The sequence below is a fragment of the Humulus lupulus genome, chromosome 1, assembly GCF_963169125.1.
Source record: "Humulus lupulus chromosome 1, drHumLupu1.1, whole genome shotgun sequence".
NCBI lineage: Eukaryota > Viridiplantae > Streptophyta > Magnoliopsida > Rosales > Cannabaceae > Humulus > Humulus lupulus.
In genome coordinates, this window is record NC_084793.1 from 54490401 (window position 1) to 54507914 (window position 17514).

The 17514-nt window shown below is 34.0% G+C and overlaps 1 protein-coding gene and 1 pseudogene across 1 annotated transcript; both read right to left on the reverse strand.

Annotated features, from left to right (window-relative positions):
- Nucleotides 1-1733, reverse strand: LOC133814847 (uncharacterized). Its single transcript, XM_062247758.1, has 2 exons — nt 381-1733; nt 1-318 (listed from the first exon to the last, which is right to left on the reverse strand). The coding sequence occupies exons 1-2, from the start codon at nt 1731-1733 to the stop codon at nt 1-3; spliced, it is 1671 nt and encodes a 556-aa protein (XP_062103742.1).
- A 10886-nt stretch (nt 1734-12619) lies between these two features.
- On the reverse strand, nt 12620-13536 carry LOC133814856 (WPP domain-interacting tail-anchored protein 1-like; annotated as a pseudogene).
- Between the last annotated feature and the right edge of the window lie 3978 nt (nt 13537-17514).

A 17514-nucleotide genomic window follows, 5' to 3' on the forward strand; every position in this document is an offset into this window, starting at 1 on the left:
CTAAACAACTGGATCTTTGGACAGAGATTGAACAGCTTCCAACACAGAACGTTGCAGTCCTTCAATTGTCATCACTCGAGCAGTCAAAGAATCAACAGAGGCTCGAACAGCAGCTATTTCTGTTGCAACAAGTCCTAAATCTGTGGCAACAGAGGAGGAGGCATGAGGAATGTCAGCCGAGGCGATCTTCAGAGATTGGGGCTTGACTTTCTTGGAGGAAGGAGCAGCAGTGGCTTCAGTAGGAGGGGCAGAGGCCTTGTAAGAAGTAGCAGTAGTGGGTGCCACCAAGTCTTCTTGATCACGTTGGAGATCTTTTTTCTGTATACTCAACACTTTATAAATAACTTGAGGAAAAGGAAGATTCAAGCTTTTCCTGTTACCTTTGCGAAACCCAATGATTTGATCATGAATAACCGAAGCCAAATTATACCAAGACCGGTCCCCACTTTGTACAAAAACGAGGCCATATCAAAAGAAATAGTGGCGGTGTGAGAAGTGGGCTTCCAATTTGTTGTGGCAAACTTATGAAGAACAGCATAAGTGTAGGTGAGATTGGAGACTGAGATGACTGTATTAGATGGCCATACCATTTTTTGACCTACCAACTCAGTGATAACCATGTCCTTGTCAAGAGAAGCACCATCAACATCATCCTCGACATCAAGGGGAAGATGCAAAGCAAGAGCAATGTCTTGAGGAGAAAAAGAGAACCAATGGCCCCTAACAAACACTTTATTATACAGAGGAGATGAAGGTTCAATAATTTCATTAGTAAGATTGGCATATAATTCCTTGACTATTCTATCCACAAAACCAGAGTATTTAACCAAAGAACCTGTCCATTGTCGATCTTGAAGCATTGTTAGCACACCAAATGGACGATGATCACTCAAGACATAATTTCTTTCAATGATAAATTTCCGTTGAGCATATAGAACCATATCACGTGCATTATCATTATAGAAAAAAATGGAAGAATAAGGTTTGAAATTTACACCTGAATGTTTTGGTGAAGGTGTAGAACCAGAAATAGGTTTCTTCCCTTTAGCTTTGGATGGCAAAGGAGATGCAATGTGGTCTGAGTCAGATTCAGCTTCTTGTTCAGAGGGGATAATGTCTTCTTTTTCTGGCTCATCAGACTCAGCCTCTGATTCTGCAATGTCAGGAACGGTTTCATCAGACAATGTGGTATCATGAGTTACTTCAGATTCTGACTTATCTTCCTCAGGATCAGATTCGGAGGAGGACGGTGAAGGGGGATGAGCCTTCAATTTTTTCTTGGCAGTAGACAAGGGAGAAGGAGATGCGTCCAACCCCAATTTCCTTTTGGGAGTCACAGAATTTTTCTTGGACTGACTCGGCTTCAAGGGCAATTTTAGCAACCCAGCAGCAGCAACTTTGGAAGAGGAAGAAACAGATTTCGATTTTGCCCTAGCCTCCAAAGATGAATCAAACGGAAGAGGAGAATGGTCCTTGGCTCGAGAGGGCACCACCACTTCAGATGGTGGTGCAACAATGTCAGCAGAGATGTCTGGAAACACCATAGGATGTTCATGAGAGAGCGAAAACACCTTCTTGCGTGCCTTGGATTTGCAGGATTTTCCAACAGATGTGGCAGCTGCTGGAACAGAAAGAGGCGCTGTTGAAACAGATGGAGGAGGCGAAGGAGATGGTATCTTTCGGGATTGAGAAACAGGAGTCTTCTTGGAGGAAGCACCACGAGTTCTTACCATTTTTTTCTCTGTAAAAACAAAAACACTTACAAGAAAATGAGAGAAAAAAAATTAGAAGGAGAAGAGATAACTGAGTGAAGTCGTGGGTGAGAGGAAATAGGGTAATGGCATGCCTTTTTAAATGGATTACTTACCCAAAATGAATACCCACAGCAAAAAGAGGTTTCCCTTTTTTATTAAAAAATTGTTTTAATTAAACAAGAAAAGGAAACAATCTTGAAGACACACGATTCACATACAACTTTCCCCTTTTTTTTTTATTAAAAAAAAATCTGTTTATAAAAATGTAATATGTATAAACACCCAAACCAAAAAAGGTAACCAGAAACAAATACCCCACACGATCTCCTTATTGACTTTTTCCTTTTTTTTAAAAAAAATCCTAAACAAAGTACAAGACAATAAAGATACAAATCATGATATTCCAAAATGAGAAAGAAGACAAAAATAAATTCCTTGAAGACAAAGAATATATTAAATCACACAATTAAATGCATAATATCTCATAATCACCACAATGATTCGGTTCACCATGAATTTCCTTGATTATCATTTTTTTTATTATTATTATTTTTTTATTTTATATATATGTACAAAAATAAAAACTCAACCAAAAAAAAAAATCTGCTTTGACCAAAGAGAGTCATCCTGATAAGAATAAAATCAAGCAAATGAAAATAAGTGTTAGTGTAAACCAAAGATAAGAACACTTGTGAAAATGAAAAATTAGAAAGAATATTCGAGAGAAATAAAACACAATTCAGTCACAAGGACATATTCTTAAGTGAATCAATCAACATGTATGAGTCTTACACACATTTTTTTTTTTTTTTTATAAACTGTGTACAATTTTTATTGCATTGTTTCAAGCATAAGTGTGTGACAGTGTATGCAAGGGAACATTGCCCAATGACAAATATGTCTTTTTCGAAATTAAAATAATTGTAACCCATGAAGACGCTGTCACACTACACCAGTGGTAGCCCTTTTCTATGGTAGCGTATCCTCTTCATAACTCTGAATTACAAAGTTCCAACTTACTCAAAAGATGGCTTTCACACACTGATGCAGGTAGCTCTATTCTTGCACAGGAGCTTGAAACAATGCTACACAAAAGGAAGCTCAAACATTAAACATTGATTAATTTACTCGAATATGCCTAGGAGGAATAGATTAAATTTCTCTCAAGAACATACAACCAAAGATTCATAAACACAAGACAGATTATCCAACTTGACACACAACAAAATTTTCAAATTGATTGACAATTTTCTTAACAAAAAATAACACACATTAGATTAAGCGGACAACACCAAAACAAGAGAATTTAAAGAGAACAAACCCCCAAAGATTTTCGGAGGAAATCAAAGCGAACCGAATCAAGAGCTTTAGTGAAAATATCTGCAATTTGTTTATGTGTTTCAATATATTCCAAGACAAGAACTTTATTTTCAACTAATTCTCTTATGAAATGATGACGAATATCAATATGTTTAGTACGAGAATGTTGCACAGGATTTCTTTGAAATATTAATTGCACTAGTATTATCACAAAAAATAGTTAAAGTGTCAAGATCAAACCCATAATCCATCATCATTTGCTTCATCCACAAAAGTTGTGCACAACAACTTCCTGCTGCAATGTATTCGGCCTCAGCTGTTGAGAGAGAAATAGAATTCTGTTTCTTGCTGTGCCAAGAAACAAGATTATTTCCCAAGAAGAAACATCCTCCACTAGTGCTTTTTCTGTCATCAGTGTTACCTGCCCAATCAGCATCACTAAAACACACTAGATTAGGGTTAGTTTCTTTTGAATACCAAATACCTTAATCAGCAGTCCCATGAACATATCGAATGATTCTTTTGACAGCTGCAACATGAGACTCCATGGGATTTCCTTGGTACCTAGCACACACACCAACACTATAACTCAAATCAGGTCGACTAGCAGTTAGATAAAAAAGACTACCAATCATGCTCCTATACAGTGTAGGATCCACTTTGACACCATTTTCATCTTTGGATAGCTTCACAGTCGTTCCCATTATTGTTTTGGCAATCTTTGAACTTTCAAGTCCAAACTTTTTCACCAAGTTCTTAGCATATTTGCTTTGAGAAATAAATGTGCCTTCATCTAATTGCTTGACTTGCAAACCTAAGAAATAGGTCAATTCTCCCACCATGCTCATTTCAAATTCTTCTTTCATTTGCTTCACAAATACATGCACTGTTAGGAACGAGTTTCCTAATACGCAGCGGAAAGGTGGTGTGGTTGGCCCAGTGTACAACAAAAATTTTGTAACATATTTAAACTACCTTTAAATATGCGGATCCATTAATATACATACATTAATCATAAACAAGATACTAATAGAAATCATACCTCTTGAAGCCTATCAAGTGTCCTTGCTATCTTTTCGTATATAGAACGATCTTCCTATCCAAGCCGCTCCCACGTACTCACACCAAGATCTTCCAAAGCGTTCTCTACACCTCAAGAAATGTGTGGGCACTTAGAGAATGAAGGATAGTTTATTTGTGATTCTTCTTGATGTACTCAACTCATGAGATCAAGAGAATAAGCCTGAGAATTGGTTCTTTATTTTCAGGGAGAGAGAAAACTATCGTTCTGTTTTTCACAGAGCGAATGTTCTTAGTTGTCTTATCTTAATAATTTTCTGATCAGTCATTCTTATCAGAAAAAATTCAAAATTTAAAAATTAAAACTGTAACCATTTTACAATTTAATTTTAATTAATTAATTATTCCATTAATGAAAAAATCCAAGAAAACGATTTTCGAATTATCCATTAATTAATTAATTAAATAAATAAAATTGAAAATCTCATCCCTAAAAAACACTGGTGCTACACGCCACACACAGTCCTGGACTGTGTGTGAACGTGTAGCTTCCTAATTTCTAGGGATATTTGTTTTTCAAATTTTATTTAATTATTTATTCAAATTACTTTGTCAGATAAGATCTAACAACCTGATAACTAATTCAAATTTGAATTCAAATTAATTATCTTTTTAATTAATTATCAAATATAATTAATTATTTGAATAAATATCAATCTTTTAAATTCAAATCCAATTTGAACTTATCAGATTATTTTCTCCCACTCAAATAAAGATATTTAATTAATTCTATTAATTAATTAAACCCAAAATTTTCGAAAATAAATATTTAATTAATCATAATTTCGAAAATTACAATTAATTAATTATTTAATTAAATTTCGAAATTTAATTTAATTATTTAATATAATTTCAAAAATTATATAATAATTAAATATTAATTAATTTGGTTAACTACAACTAATTTGTAATTAATTAATTAATCAATATTATCATATAATTGCATATTTGGCCTGAAGAACAAATTTCTTCCTAAATATGTCTTTAAACTATTTTCCCTTCATATCAACTCTTACCTTGAACAGTGTTGATAGAGCCGCTATGGGGACCTATGGACCTATAATTCCAAGCTCTAATAAATTTGAGATTATTAATTAAACTCTTTAATTAAATAATCTTAATTTATTAATCTCATGATTATTCCACTATAAATAAGAGATTGAACTCTTGTAATTATAGACATTTCATTTACTGAGTACTTTATAATCATAAAGCGTCCATTGATTTAATCATTGCATACAACTTGACCCTCTAATAATGGTTCATAATTAATCGGGAATAAAATTACCGTTTTACCCTTTTAATTATCTCTTGTTTCCTTAAGTACCATTGACTCTACTAGTGAAGGTTAATTCATAACTAAATTATGAATTTGAGCTCAATAACCTTTCAGTCCCAAAAGTCAACCCTTAAGAGAAACATCATTCAATCTCTTGCGATAAGGTATAGATTCCATATCTGTATACTATGTCCCCAACCATCTATATTAATGAGTTCCCAAAACAAAAGTTTCTAGCCTGATCATTCTGACAGACCCTAACAAGTGAATCAAAGAACTCATATAATATAAATAGGAGTTCATAGTAACTTCAGGATTAAGATCAATTTGTATATGATCATCAGTTGATACATTTAATTAATACTTCGAAACGGTATTTAACTAAGTATTAATAAACATATCTGGTCCAGTTCTATATATTCTCAATATATAAAGCACCTCCACTAAAGTGTCCTACCACACTAGTGATTCGGATCTAGATCACATGTATTCATAATACTAGTGGTCCGTACTTGCAGTAATTAATCTAAAGATTCCATAACTTTATTTTACTGCGAACTATTCAAGTTCATTTATCTCAAACACAATCCTCTCGTACTAATACGTGTTTGAGATTACATACATGAACTTAGGAATTTTCCTGATATTTACATAATATTATCATAGAATAATATAGTCCATAAAATATATGCATAACAAATTCAATTTATTTATTTATTTCAAAAAACAATGTCTACTACATATGCTTTCAGGGCACATTTCCAACATGCACCTCATTGTCAGAAGTAGAACCAAACACAATATCATCAACATAAATCTGAGCAATAATTATGTTAGATTTAATATTTTTGATAAACAGAGTTTTATCGACTCCACCCCTTTTGTATCCATGAGAAACAAGAAATTGAGAGAGTCTCTCATACCAAGCCCGAGGAGCTTGCTTCAAACCATATAGAGCTTTCTCCAATTTGTAAACATGATCAGGTGCATGGGGATCTTCAAACCCTTTGGGTTGTTCAACATATACCTCTTCATTCAAGATCCCATTGAGAAATGCGGATTTGACATCCATTTGGAACAACCTGAAACCAATCAAGCAAGCAATAGACAATAATAATCTAATTGATTCAGGTCTTGCAACAGGTGCAAATGTTTCATCAAAGTCTATTCCTTCCACTTGTGTGTACCCTTGTGCCACTAATCTTGCTTTATTTCGCACGATTGTACCAAATTCATCAGATTTATTTTTGAAAATCCATTTTGTGCCAATAATATTAGTATGCAACGGTCTTGGCACAAGGATCCACACTTTGTTTCTAAAAAATTGTTCCAATTCCTCCTGCATAGCTTTAATCCAATTTTCATCAGTTAAAGCTTCTTTCACATTTTTAGGCTCAATTAGAGATAAGAAACAAACAAATTGAACAACATTACTAAACCTTCTTCGTGTTACCATACTGTCTTTTGGATTTCCAAGTATTAAATCTGCTGGACGATTTAACTTAACTCTGGTTGATGGCTCCTTTTGGACTTCATCCAAAATAATATCTGGAAATTTCTTTTCTGTCTGTCCAGAATCTGTTTCATCGGATTCGCGATTTGTTGGAACAGATGGACCATACGTTGCAACAGTAGTATCACTAACACAAGCTTCTTCGTGTTTTTCAGTAGGTTCATCAATAAACCTTTCAATTTCTTCCTCAGTAGAAAACTCAGAAAAATCCATGGAATCATCAATAACAACGTTAGCTGACTCCATTACAGTTTGGGTTCTCATGTTATACACACGATAGGCCCTACTGTTAATGGAGTATCCAATAAAAACACCTTCATCACTTTTAGCATCAAATTTACCAAGATTTTCTCTATCTCTCAAAATGTAACAAACACATCCAAAAACATGAAAGTAAGCCACACTTGGTTTCTTACCTTTCCAAATTTCATAAGATGTTTTAGATGTACCTGGACGAAGAAAAACACGATTTATGATATAGCAAGCAGTGTTAATTGCTTCTGCCCATAACCGTTTGGTCAATTTTTTGCTGTTTAGCATCACTCTAGCCATTTCTTGAAGAGTGCGGTTTTTCCTTTCTACAACTCCATTCTGTTGAGGAGTTTTGGGAGCTGAAAACTCATGAGAGATACCTGCAGACTTACAAAAATCACCATAGACAGAATTCTCAAATTCTTTACCATGATCACTTCTTATACGAACAATTTTTCCAATGTTGCAATCTTTTTCAACTTTTAATTTTAAACAAAGAGTTTTAAAGGCATCAAAAGTGTCAGATTTTTCTTTCAAGAAATCCACCCAAGTATATCTAGAAAAATCATCCACACAAACAAAAATATACCTTTTCCCATTTAAACTCTCAATTTGAATTGGACCCATAAGATCCATGTGAAGCAATTCTAAAACTTTCGAAGTGTTTATGTCAGAAACACTTTTATGTGTAATTTTCAATTGCTTACCAAGTTGACAACTCTTGCACTTACCATCAGATTCTTTACCTAGCTTAGGTAAACCACGAACACTCCCTGCATGTGACAATTTTTTCAAGGTTTTGAAATTTATGTGACCAAGTTTAGCATGCCACATATCAGTGTTATTACTCACAACAGATTGACACATAATAGATGGCAGAAGAGTGTAGCAATTGTCATTAAATCTATAACCTTCAAGAACATTCTCACCATTCTTGTTTAAAACAAAACAATTGTCTTTATCAAAGTTAACAGTATAACCTTGATCACAAATTTGACTTATGCTTAGAAGAATAGCTTTAAGACCTTCCACAAGTAACACTCTTTTGATTCTAGGCAACCCTTCAAAGTTAAGAGTACCCATACCAAGAACATTACCTTCAATTCCATTGCCAAAAGTAACAGACCCACAATGCATAGGTTTTATGTCTGTAAGAATAGACTTGTCACCTGTCATATGTCTTGAACAACCACTGTCAAAATACCAAAAATATGAAGAAGCAGATCTATCATATTCACTAGTAAAACCAGCAAACACAATTATTCTTTTTGATCCATATTTTCTTTGATTGAACATTTTCCTTTTTTACTCTTTTGAAATCATCAAGATAATTGAATTTTTCAAAATATTCACTTTTAGAAAAATTCATAAGAGTAAAAAATTTAGGACGGATATGACCCTTCCTACCACAAAAATGACAGATTGGAATGAATTTTTCAAATTTACCATTGGTTTTACCTGCTGACTGTGTCCTTTCTGTTGGAACAATCCGAGTACCGGATACAACAGATTTCAGTGAGGATGACACAGGAACATCAGACGATAACATCCCAGCCGAGATAAAGACAGTTTTCTTTGATTTTTGAGAACTTGAAGCGCCCAGTCCCACATGACTTCTTTGACCTGAATTCTGAATATTCTCAAAAATAGTTGAACCGGGGTTAAGCATTCTAACATTTTTCTCAAGAGTATCCAAATCTTTAGACAACTTATTAATTTCAACATTTTTTTGAAATTATTTCTTTTTCCAAATTTTCATTCAAATCAGTAAGTTGTTTAATTTCAAGGGATAAATCTATATTTTTTCTTACCAATGACCGATTTTCAGAACACACGTTCACCCATGAACCATACATCTTTTTGTAAGATTCACTCAAAGACTCATCATTCAATTCAGATTCATCACTATCAGAATTTTCTTCATCTTTTGAAACATTATTCAAGCAAACAATTTTTTCATTTTCAGATTTAGAACCAGGTAAAATAGAAGTGAGAGCGACATTACCTTCCTCATCTTCACTACTTTCAGAGTCATTATCACTCCAAGTAGCAATCATACCTTTTTTGTTCTTTTTCAAAGTATTTGCACATTCAGACTGGATGTGACCAAATCCCTCACATTCCCTGCACTGAATACCTTTTTTTATTAGTTTGAAAAGGTTTAAGAGAAGAAGGATTACCTTTTGACATCTTGCCATTGAATTTCTTGTTTCCTATCTTATTCATATATTTTCGAAAGTTCTTTGCAAGCATTGCCATTTCATTATCACCATCATCATCATCTGAGACTTCCTTTTCAATGCTCTTGAAAGCTATGGTTTTCTCCTTTTCTTTGGAAGTACTTGGCTTGTCTTTTTGACAAATCTTTTGATTTAACTCAAAGGTACGAAGTGACCCCATCAGTTCTTCTACCTTCATAGTACTGAAATTTTTTGCCTCTTCCATAGCAGTGAGCTTAACATTGAACCTGTCAGGAAGAACTCGAACGATTTTTCTAACAAGAACAGAATCATCAAGTTTTTCACCAAGTGCAAAATACTCATTAGAAATATCAGATAATCTCTCATAAAATTCAGATAGTGTTTCAGAATCAGACATTCTAAGGTCATCAAACCTGGTTTGTAACATAATAAATCTAGACTTTTTAACATCTACAGTTCCTTCGAACTGAGTTTGAAGAATTGTCCAAGCATCTTTAGCCGAGACACATGTGGAAACAAGTTTTATAAAACTTTCTCCAACACCATTAAATATGGCATGAAGAGCTTTATTATTATAACTTGATAATTTTTCTTCTTCTGTGTCCCAAACAAGTTCAGATTTTACAATTGTGCTTCCATCTTCACCTTTTTCAGTAGGAGGTGACCATCCAGACAAAATTTCTCTCCATGCTTTCTCATCTTGAGCTTTTATGAAAGATCTCATCCTAACTTTGCAATATGGATAGTTTGAGTCATTTAGCAATGGAGGTCGAGACACCGAACTACCTTCTGCAAAGAAAGACATTTCACACAAAACAAATCAAACGGAAAATAACCACAAGATCTCACTAAGAGTTTAGTGAACCTCTCTGATACCAATTGAAATTCCATTTTTATGATTACCAACTTAATTATTTAAATTAAATAATTAATTGTTGAACTGTTACAGAAATGTTTAAACAGATACAAAGACTGTTTGAACAGAAACCAGATATGTTTAAACAGTTTGTGACCAGAAGATAAAAACGAACATAAAGTAAAGAACACACGAATTTTTACGTGGTATCAGCAATCTTCACAGATTGCTACTAGTCCACGAGGCCACGCCCAGAGAATAAAATTTATTAGAAGAATATCTAAATGATTACAAAACCAAATTGACTTATACAAATAAAGACTCCCTCTTGAATTTGTCGCAACTGTTGTAATCTAAACTCCTAATCAAATTTCTGAAGTGCTAAGATCTTGAACTCCCTTCAAATCATAACACTTGCACTTTTCCTCCCGAAAAGTGACTCACGAACAAGACTTCTCCCGAAGCTTGATGACCAAAGTCCAAGTGTGTTCAACCTGCACAATTAACACAAAGAAAACAATACAGAAGTACACTGTAATAAACCACTAAGAACTTGCTGGACTCAAGTTCTTCTCATAACAAAAAGTCTCTAAAATTTGAGAAATATTTAGAAAATAATACACCAAGAGAGATAATCAAAACCAACGACTTAAGGATGATTATATACTGTTTAGAATCCCTTTAGGTCGTGGAAAACAAATCAGAATTCAAACAGCCCATAAAAGGAAAATCTTCCAAAACAAGAAAGTCAGAATCTGTTCTAACAGACTGGCAATCCGTTCAAACAGATTCATTGAACCTGGACAATTTTTCAACCCAGTTTCCTTAAATAAATAAGGAAACAATATATCCTTTATGATTGCAAGCTGTACACGATTTCTGGACAACCAAATCAGATAAACAAAATAAATACTAATAATTTCCATTTCAAGAAAAAGATATTCTTTTATAGGAAAATATATATATTTATTTTATTAACACATAAATAAAAATCTGAATATAGAAAGGCATATTTCACCAAAACAAGAAACTACCCATTTTCGAAATTTCACCACAAAATATTACAAAAGAGGAAACTACTAATTTCGAAAATACCCTTTTAATTAATTTTGTCTTTATTATCAAAAATGCCAATAAAGGATTTTACACATACTATACATAATTTAAAATGCCTTCTAAGAGTTTGTTAAAATTACTCAAAAAAACTGTGAAGATGTTATTGCAAAACTCATGCATCATTTAATCATTGTTTGGTGTATGGTTTTGTTTCTGGTTAATGGATTGGTGGACTCCTTGTTTAAGGAGTTGCGTGTTAAAAAAAATAAGATTTAAATAGTATTTGGATCATGAAAGAGGAATATAAGAGAAAAATAAATAGAATAACATTAATTAATTCTTTCACCATGATTAACTCCATTCCCTATGTCATTGACACCCTAACTTTGTCATCCAATTGGTGAGTTCTTCAAATTTCTAAATTGTTGTCTATGCTATTGTCACTACACCTCCCTATACAGAACAATCATTCGTCTGCCACTGCCACTGGGATCATTATCATTATCGTGGAGAGTTTTTCTTCATTTTCATAAATTTATAGTCCTAGGTGTTTGATAAATTGCCTCTATCTAAATTAGTAATTTCTGGTATAGCTAAGTGTTGGCCACTATGTTTGTTCATCTTTGTTTATATGACTTTTGGATTTATATGTTTTTATTTTAATGCTATATTTGGCTCTTTGATTTGGAATTACATATACTGTAATGAATTCTTAAACCTCTATGATGTTTGACATGTGTGTTGGCCATTTCTGGAATCATTATTCTTGTACCTTTTTGTCCAAAACTATTGGTTTAATTGATTTTATATTTTCTGTAGGTTTGTACATGTGAGTTCTGTAGGAATTACTCAACCTGACAAACCAGGACTTGATCTAAGTAAACAACCACCTGCCGTCCTCTTGAACAAGGGATTAGATTTTATCCTAACATTTAAGTTGAAGGTCTATAGCTTGAACTCAATGAAAGCTTTTGTTGTTTGGGGTGATTATGTTAGATATTATACTTAGGTTATGCTAAATGAACAACTATGTTTGGTTATAGCTGTTAAATATTGTTTTGGTGTATTAGTGAAACTCTATAAATACAAAGCTCAGTAGCTCAATCCATTACTTGATCAGAGCTTTTATCAAACAATTTCTATTCTTTACATGGTATCAGCCAAAACATCAATCCTCTTCTTCAACTTTCCCTTGTTTCTTTTACTTTCTTGATTCTTCAATGGCTTCCAACACTTCTCACAGTAATGCTCCAGTGGTAGAATCTCTCGCTCCTCCAATGAAAACTGCTTTGTCTGGCTTCTCTGCCCTCACTGCTCAGCTATTGTAGAATACAATAGGTTTTGCTTCTCTTGACTAGCTTTGGCATATGTGATTGTACATTGTAGCTGAAGATCAGACTCTCTTAACTGCCTCTCAAGGGAATCAACCTTGTCAGAGGCACCAGCACCACTCTTAAGAAGGCCCAGCTCTTCATTAAGCTCCATATTGGTAACTTGGTTTCAACATTTTCAGCCCTACTTTCTGCTTTACATATCCTCACTTCAGAATCTACAATAACATTTTCCATTTCATTGATTCTGGAACATAGAGCATTAAGTTCTTCCTAACCACCATTACCATCTGCAGAAGACTTTGCATTCAGCAGCAGAAACTCAGATTCTTTCAGCTCTTTCTCAAGCAAAGCTGACCTTTTCACCCAAAGTAAAAGGCTTCTGAATTGGAAAGAATTAATTTATCTTCAGCGTCTCTCAATTTGGATTTTAGTTTCGTTTGTCTGTGCAACAAGCAAGTCATTAAATTTTGCATTGCTGCTTTCCAGCTTGCTCAAAGAATTTTCTTTAGCCTTCAGCTCTTCCTCAAAACCTTCAAGCTTTGATCTTAGCTGAGTCTCTTGTTGAGCTGAACTTTTCAAACTTAGCTGGAGTAACTGCAATTAACCCAACAACTCTTTTGAAATTCCCACTGAAACCACAGCCATATTATCCGCCTCAAACAATCTTTCCCAAACATCTTCTGTTTCATCTCCCATGTAGTATACTTCTTGTTCTGAGGAGACCAGCCTTTGATTTAGCACTTCTTCAACTTGTCTTAATTCTGTCATTTTCTTTTCGAGATCCATTTCTCTTGCCAAAGATTTCTCCAGCATCCTCAAAATATATCTTTGTTGTTCAGCAGATTGCATCCTAATTTTAAGACCAATGTTGTAAATTATGAAAGTATTAGTTTAAATTTTTAGCCATTGAATGTTTGAGGTTTAAATTTTGTTGTAAAATAACATTATTATCTTCATCTTCACGATAAACATCTTTTGCATTACTTTGATTCTTCTTATTGAGTCACAAATATTATTGACACTTAGTTTTGCAAAAATTGTGTTTGCCTTAAGTTGAGTGGAGTTAATGCAAAAAGTATATTGAATTGATTTTTTTTTTTAATTTCTATCCAAGATAAAGGAATAAGCTCTCATGGTTGTGTTATTTTTTATTGCAGGAAATGGACAAGATAATATTATTTGTAGTTTTTAACGGAAGATGGAATGCAAACAACAAATATGTTGATCATGAAGTGAAAATATTGATGGTAGAAAAGGATATTAAGTACGTGGAATTGGTAAACAAGATATACAAAGAGCTCAGATTGAATGAAAGTTTGATTTCAACAAACTTGCTTTTTGATGCAAATATGGATACAAGCAAAGGAATGAAGATACAAAATGATGAGAATTTACAAGTTTATCTAAACTTGAACAAGACTATGGAAGAGTTGAAAAAATGTCCTCTCATCGTTGAAGTAGAATAGAGAAACCAAACCCTTTCTTTGCCAAGAGAAGCTAGCATTCCATCTGCTTTAGCAAGCAATGCAACAAATCATAGTTTGACTCTCACAGACCCCAATACGATTACTGCAAGCACTAGTAAGATAAAGAGCGCCTCAACACAAGAATCCAACAAAATTACAGAGCACGGGCAAGAAGCTCAATCACCTCTGCATGTATTGCCGAATATGGAGATTGAAGACATAAGAGTCAATTATGTTTTCAAGAATAAGACTGATCTAAAATATACACTTGCGAAAATCGCCATCAAGAAACACTTTCAGTATAGAATTGAAAAATCATGTTCAGAAGCATTTTGGGCAAAATGCATAGATGACAATTGTGGCTGGTATATACGTGCAAGAAGCTCAAAAGTATCAGACTACTTTTGAGTTATCAAGTACCATAAAACACCACACATGCTCCTTAAATCACAGAAATTTTGAAAATAGACAAGCAAGTGCAAAAGTCATCAATAGTTACTTCAAAGAGAAGTTTCGTGACCCAGGATCAACCTATCGACCAAGGCAAATAATACGAGACATGAGAGATGAACATGGGGTAGGTGTAACGTACAATAAAGCATGGAGAGCAAAAGAACTTGCAGTTGATGATGTTAGAGGGTCAAATGAGGAAAGTTATGCATTGTTACCTTCATATTTGTATATGCTAAAGTTGGCCAACCCAGGAACTATCACAAGAGTATGTAAAGATGAAGAAAACAGGTACGAATAAGATTTATGATTTGCATTCCTATATTCAGGTCTTTACTGTTCACAATCCATACCTTACATTTCTAGGAATTGGTTGTTTTTTTCTTTAAATTTTACAGGTTTAAATATATGTTTATTTGTAGAGTCCAAGAACTTTACTTAGCTAATTGTTTAGTAGTATTATAGTATGTTTAGTGTTATCATTGTTACTTTGGATTTTTGGTTCAGACCGGGAGTTATTTGGACACTCATAGTAGTACTTATAGATTTTCTAAGTTTAACCTATAGTTTAAGAATATTAAGTATAACCTAAGGTTTGATTAATGTGACTGATATTAAGGATTATATTAGTATAATATAAGGTTTAGACATCAACCAATAGGATTTTAAGCACATGTTTTGAATGGTAATTAAGGATTAAGTATTTTTGAGGATTAAATTAAATAAGGGTAAAAGTTTGAATGTATAGGGTCAGTCAGCAGCTTTGAGCACGTTGAGGGCTTAGTCAAGGCTGTTTAGTCCATTCAAACTTAGCTAAAAATGTGTAAACTCGTGTTTAAATATTCTGCGTATGCCGATATATCGCAGCTATAGGGGGCGATATGTCGCAGCACGTAGATACGGAAAACACGAATCGATGCACGGTCGCCTTGGGAACAAAGGTCCAGGCGATATATCGCCTATAGGGGGCGATATATCGCCTCCACCAGCATGTTTTCAAATTCGTTTGAATTCTTTTCCCTTCAGCCATTCAAACTCCTTCAACAGTCCAGCATCTTCTGAACGAGTCTTCAGCCTCTGCTGAACGATTATTCAAATGATTTTCACCTAAAAAGCCATTATTTTTATTCAAGTAAAATCAAGATATTTTCATTCCCAAACTCTATAAATAGGACCTAGTACCCAGCCATTATTCACCATTTTCTCTAAGTTCAGAGGCTGCTAGTGTTAAGTGAGTGAGAGAGTGTAAACACTTGGTTTGGGGAAAAACTATAAGCTTAAACATCATAAGCTTATCAAACACTTGGGAAGTAAGTGAGTGCTATAGTATTTCGGTAGATGTTAGATTGATCTTGCAATCTTTGAGGTAAACCCAAAACTCTAGTCCTTTCTGTATTCTATGTTATTTCTTTTCTCAAAACCTTCTACTCAGTCCCCTAACCTTATTCTTATTTTGGTTAGGGAATCCAAGTTCTTAAGCACTTAAGTGGTGGTAAGCATATTTTCGTTTAATGGTTTAGTCTTCCTATTCTCTTTCATTTCATCTCCTTTCTTTAGACTCACCCTTGTTCATTGTGGTTTTAGGAGTGTTCCAAAAGTCCTAACTCAGTCCATTTTATCCCGGTAACTTTGGTAAGGAAAATAGGCTAGAATTAATATGTTATGTGCTTATGTTATCTATATGTTTATGTTATTAAAAGTGTTATGATATGTATATGTGTATGTAGGCTTGGGCATATGACCCATATGACTAACAAGACCCCAAATGGGTTATGGGCATATGACCTACTTAGCTAGTAGGACCCCATTAACCCCATGGGCATATGCTTGTTTAGTCTATGGGACCCCAAGTAATAATGGCCATTATAATAAGTGTATGTTATATGTATTATGTTAAGTCTTTATGTTTTCTTATGAAATTGTGTATATGACTATGTGTTAGGTTTTTCCTTGCTGGGCATTAGGCTCACTCCTTTCTGTTTATGTGCAGGAAAATAAGCTTAGAGGCGGTAAGATTCGTGATGCTTGGGAGGATGTGTATCGATGATGAATGGAGTCAAGGGGCCGAGCGTTATCGATTCGACGATGTAGTCTCCTTTTATGTTTTTTTTATGGTTTTACATGTATTTTCCGCATTATTATGTAATGTCTTTTATTTTTAAATCATGTTTTGGTTTTAAAGACAATGGGATCCCAAAATCCTTCTTAGTATTCTGTTTCTTTGTAAATAACTCTTATTTTCAAGTTACTCAATAAATTATGGTATTTTCGTAAAATGTAAGTTTTTTATGTATAGTTTCGATAATGGTCCAATTAGTCTAGATTAGTGGGTCATTACAGTTGGTATCAGAGCAAACGGTTCCTTCGCATGAAGTTCTCCTCGATACACATGCTCAAAGCTCCGAATCGGACCGCCAAGTAAGTGTTTAAGTTACAAGTTACTAGTTACTTTGCTTATGTGTATAGCTAACAACTTTAGTGTTTATGTTTCAGTTAAAAATGAATGGAGCCTTAACCTACCAAGATATCCGAGCCATTAAGGCCTTAAAAAGAATAAGGGAGCCAAGAAACACCGTAGGAGCCTTAGAAAGGATTACACGAAGGTTGCTTTTGTTTCACCAAGCAATAGGTGGCCTTCAAGAGGCTAAACAAATAATGCTAAGATCAACAGAACAATATGTATTAGTGATTAGGTTGTTTAAAGATTTCCATCCTGTAATAGCAGCCTTAGAAGAAATATGGGAAGAAATGAATGATGAGGATGAATCACCATTAGCAATGAGATACTATTTCCTCTTAGTTAGGTTCACCGCAAAATTTGAATTTCAATTCACCAAGGAGCAAAAGAATAGGATTCTCACAAACCTTCCTAGAGGGCATTTTGATGCTCATGATAATGATGACTATGAGGCTATAGATGATGATATGTTAGATGACGGATCGGATGTAGAAG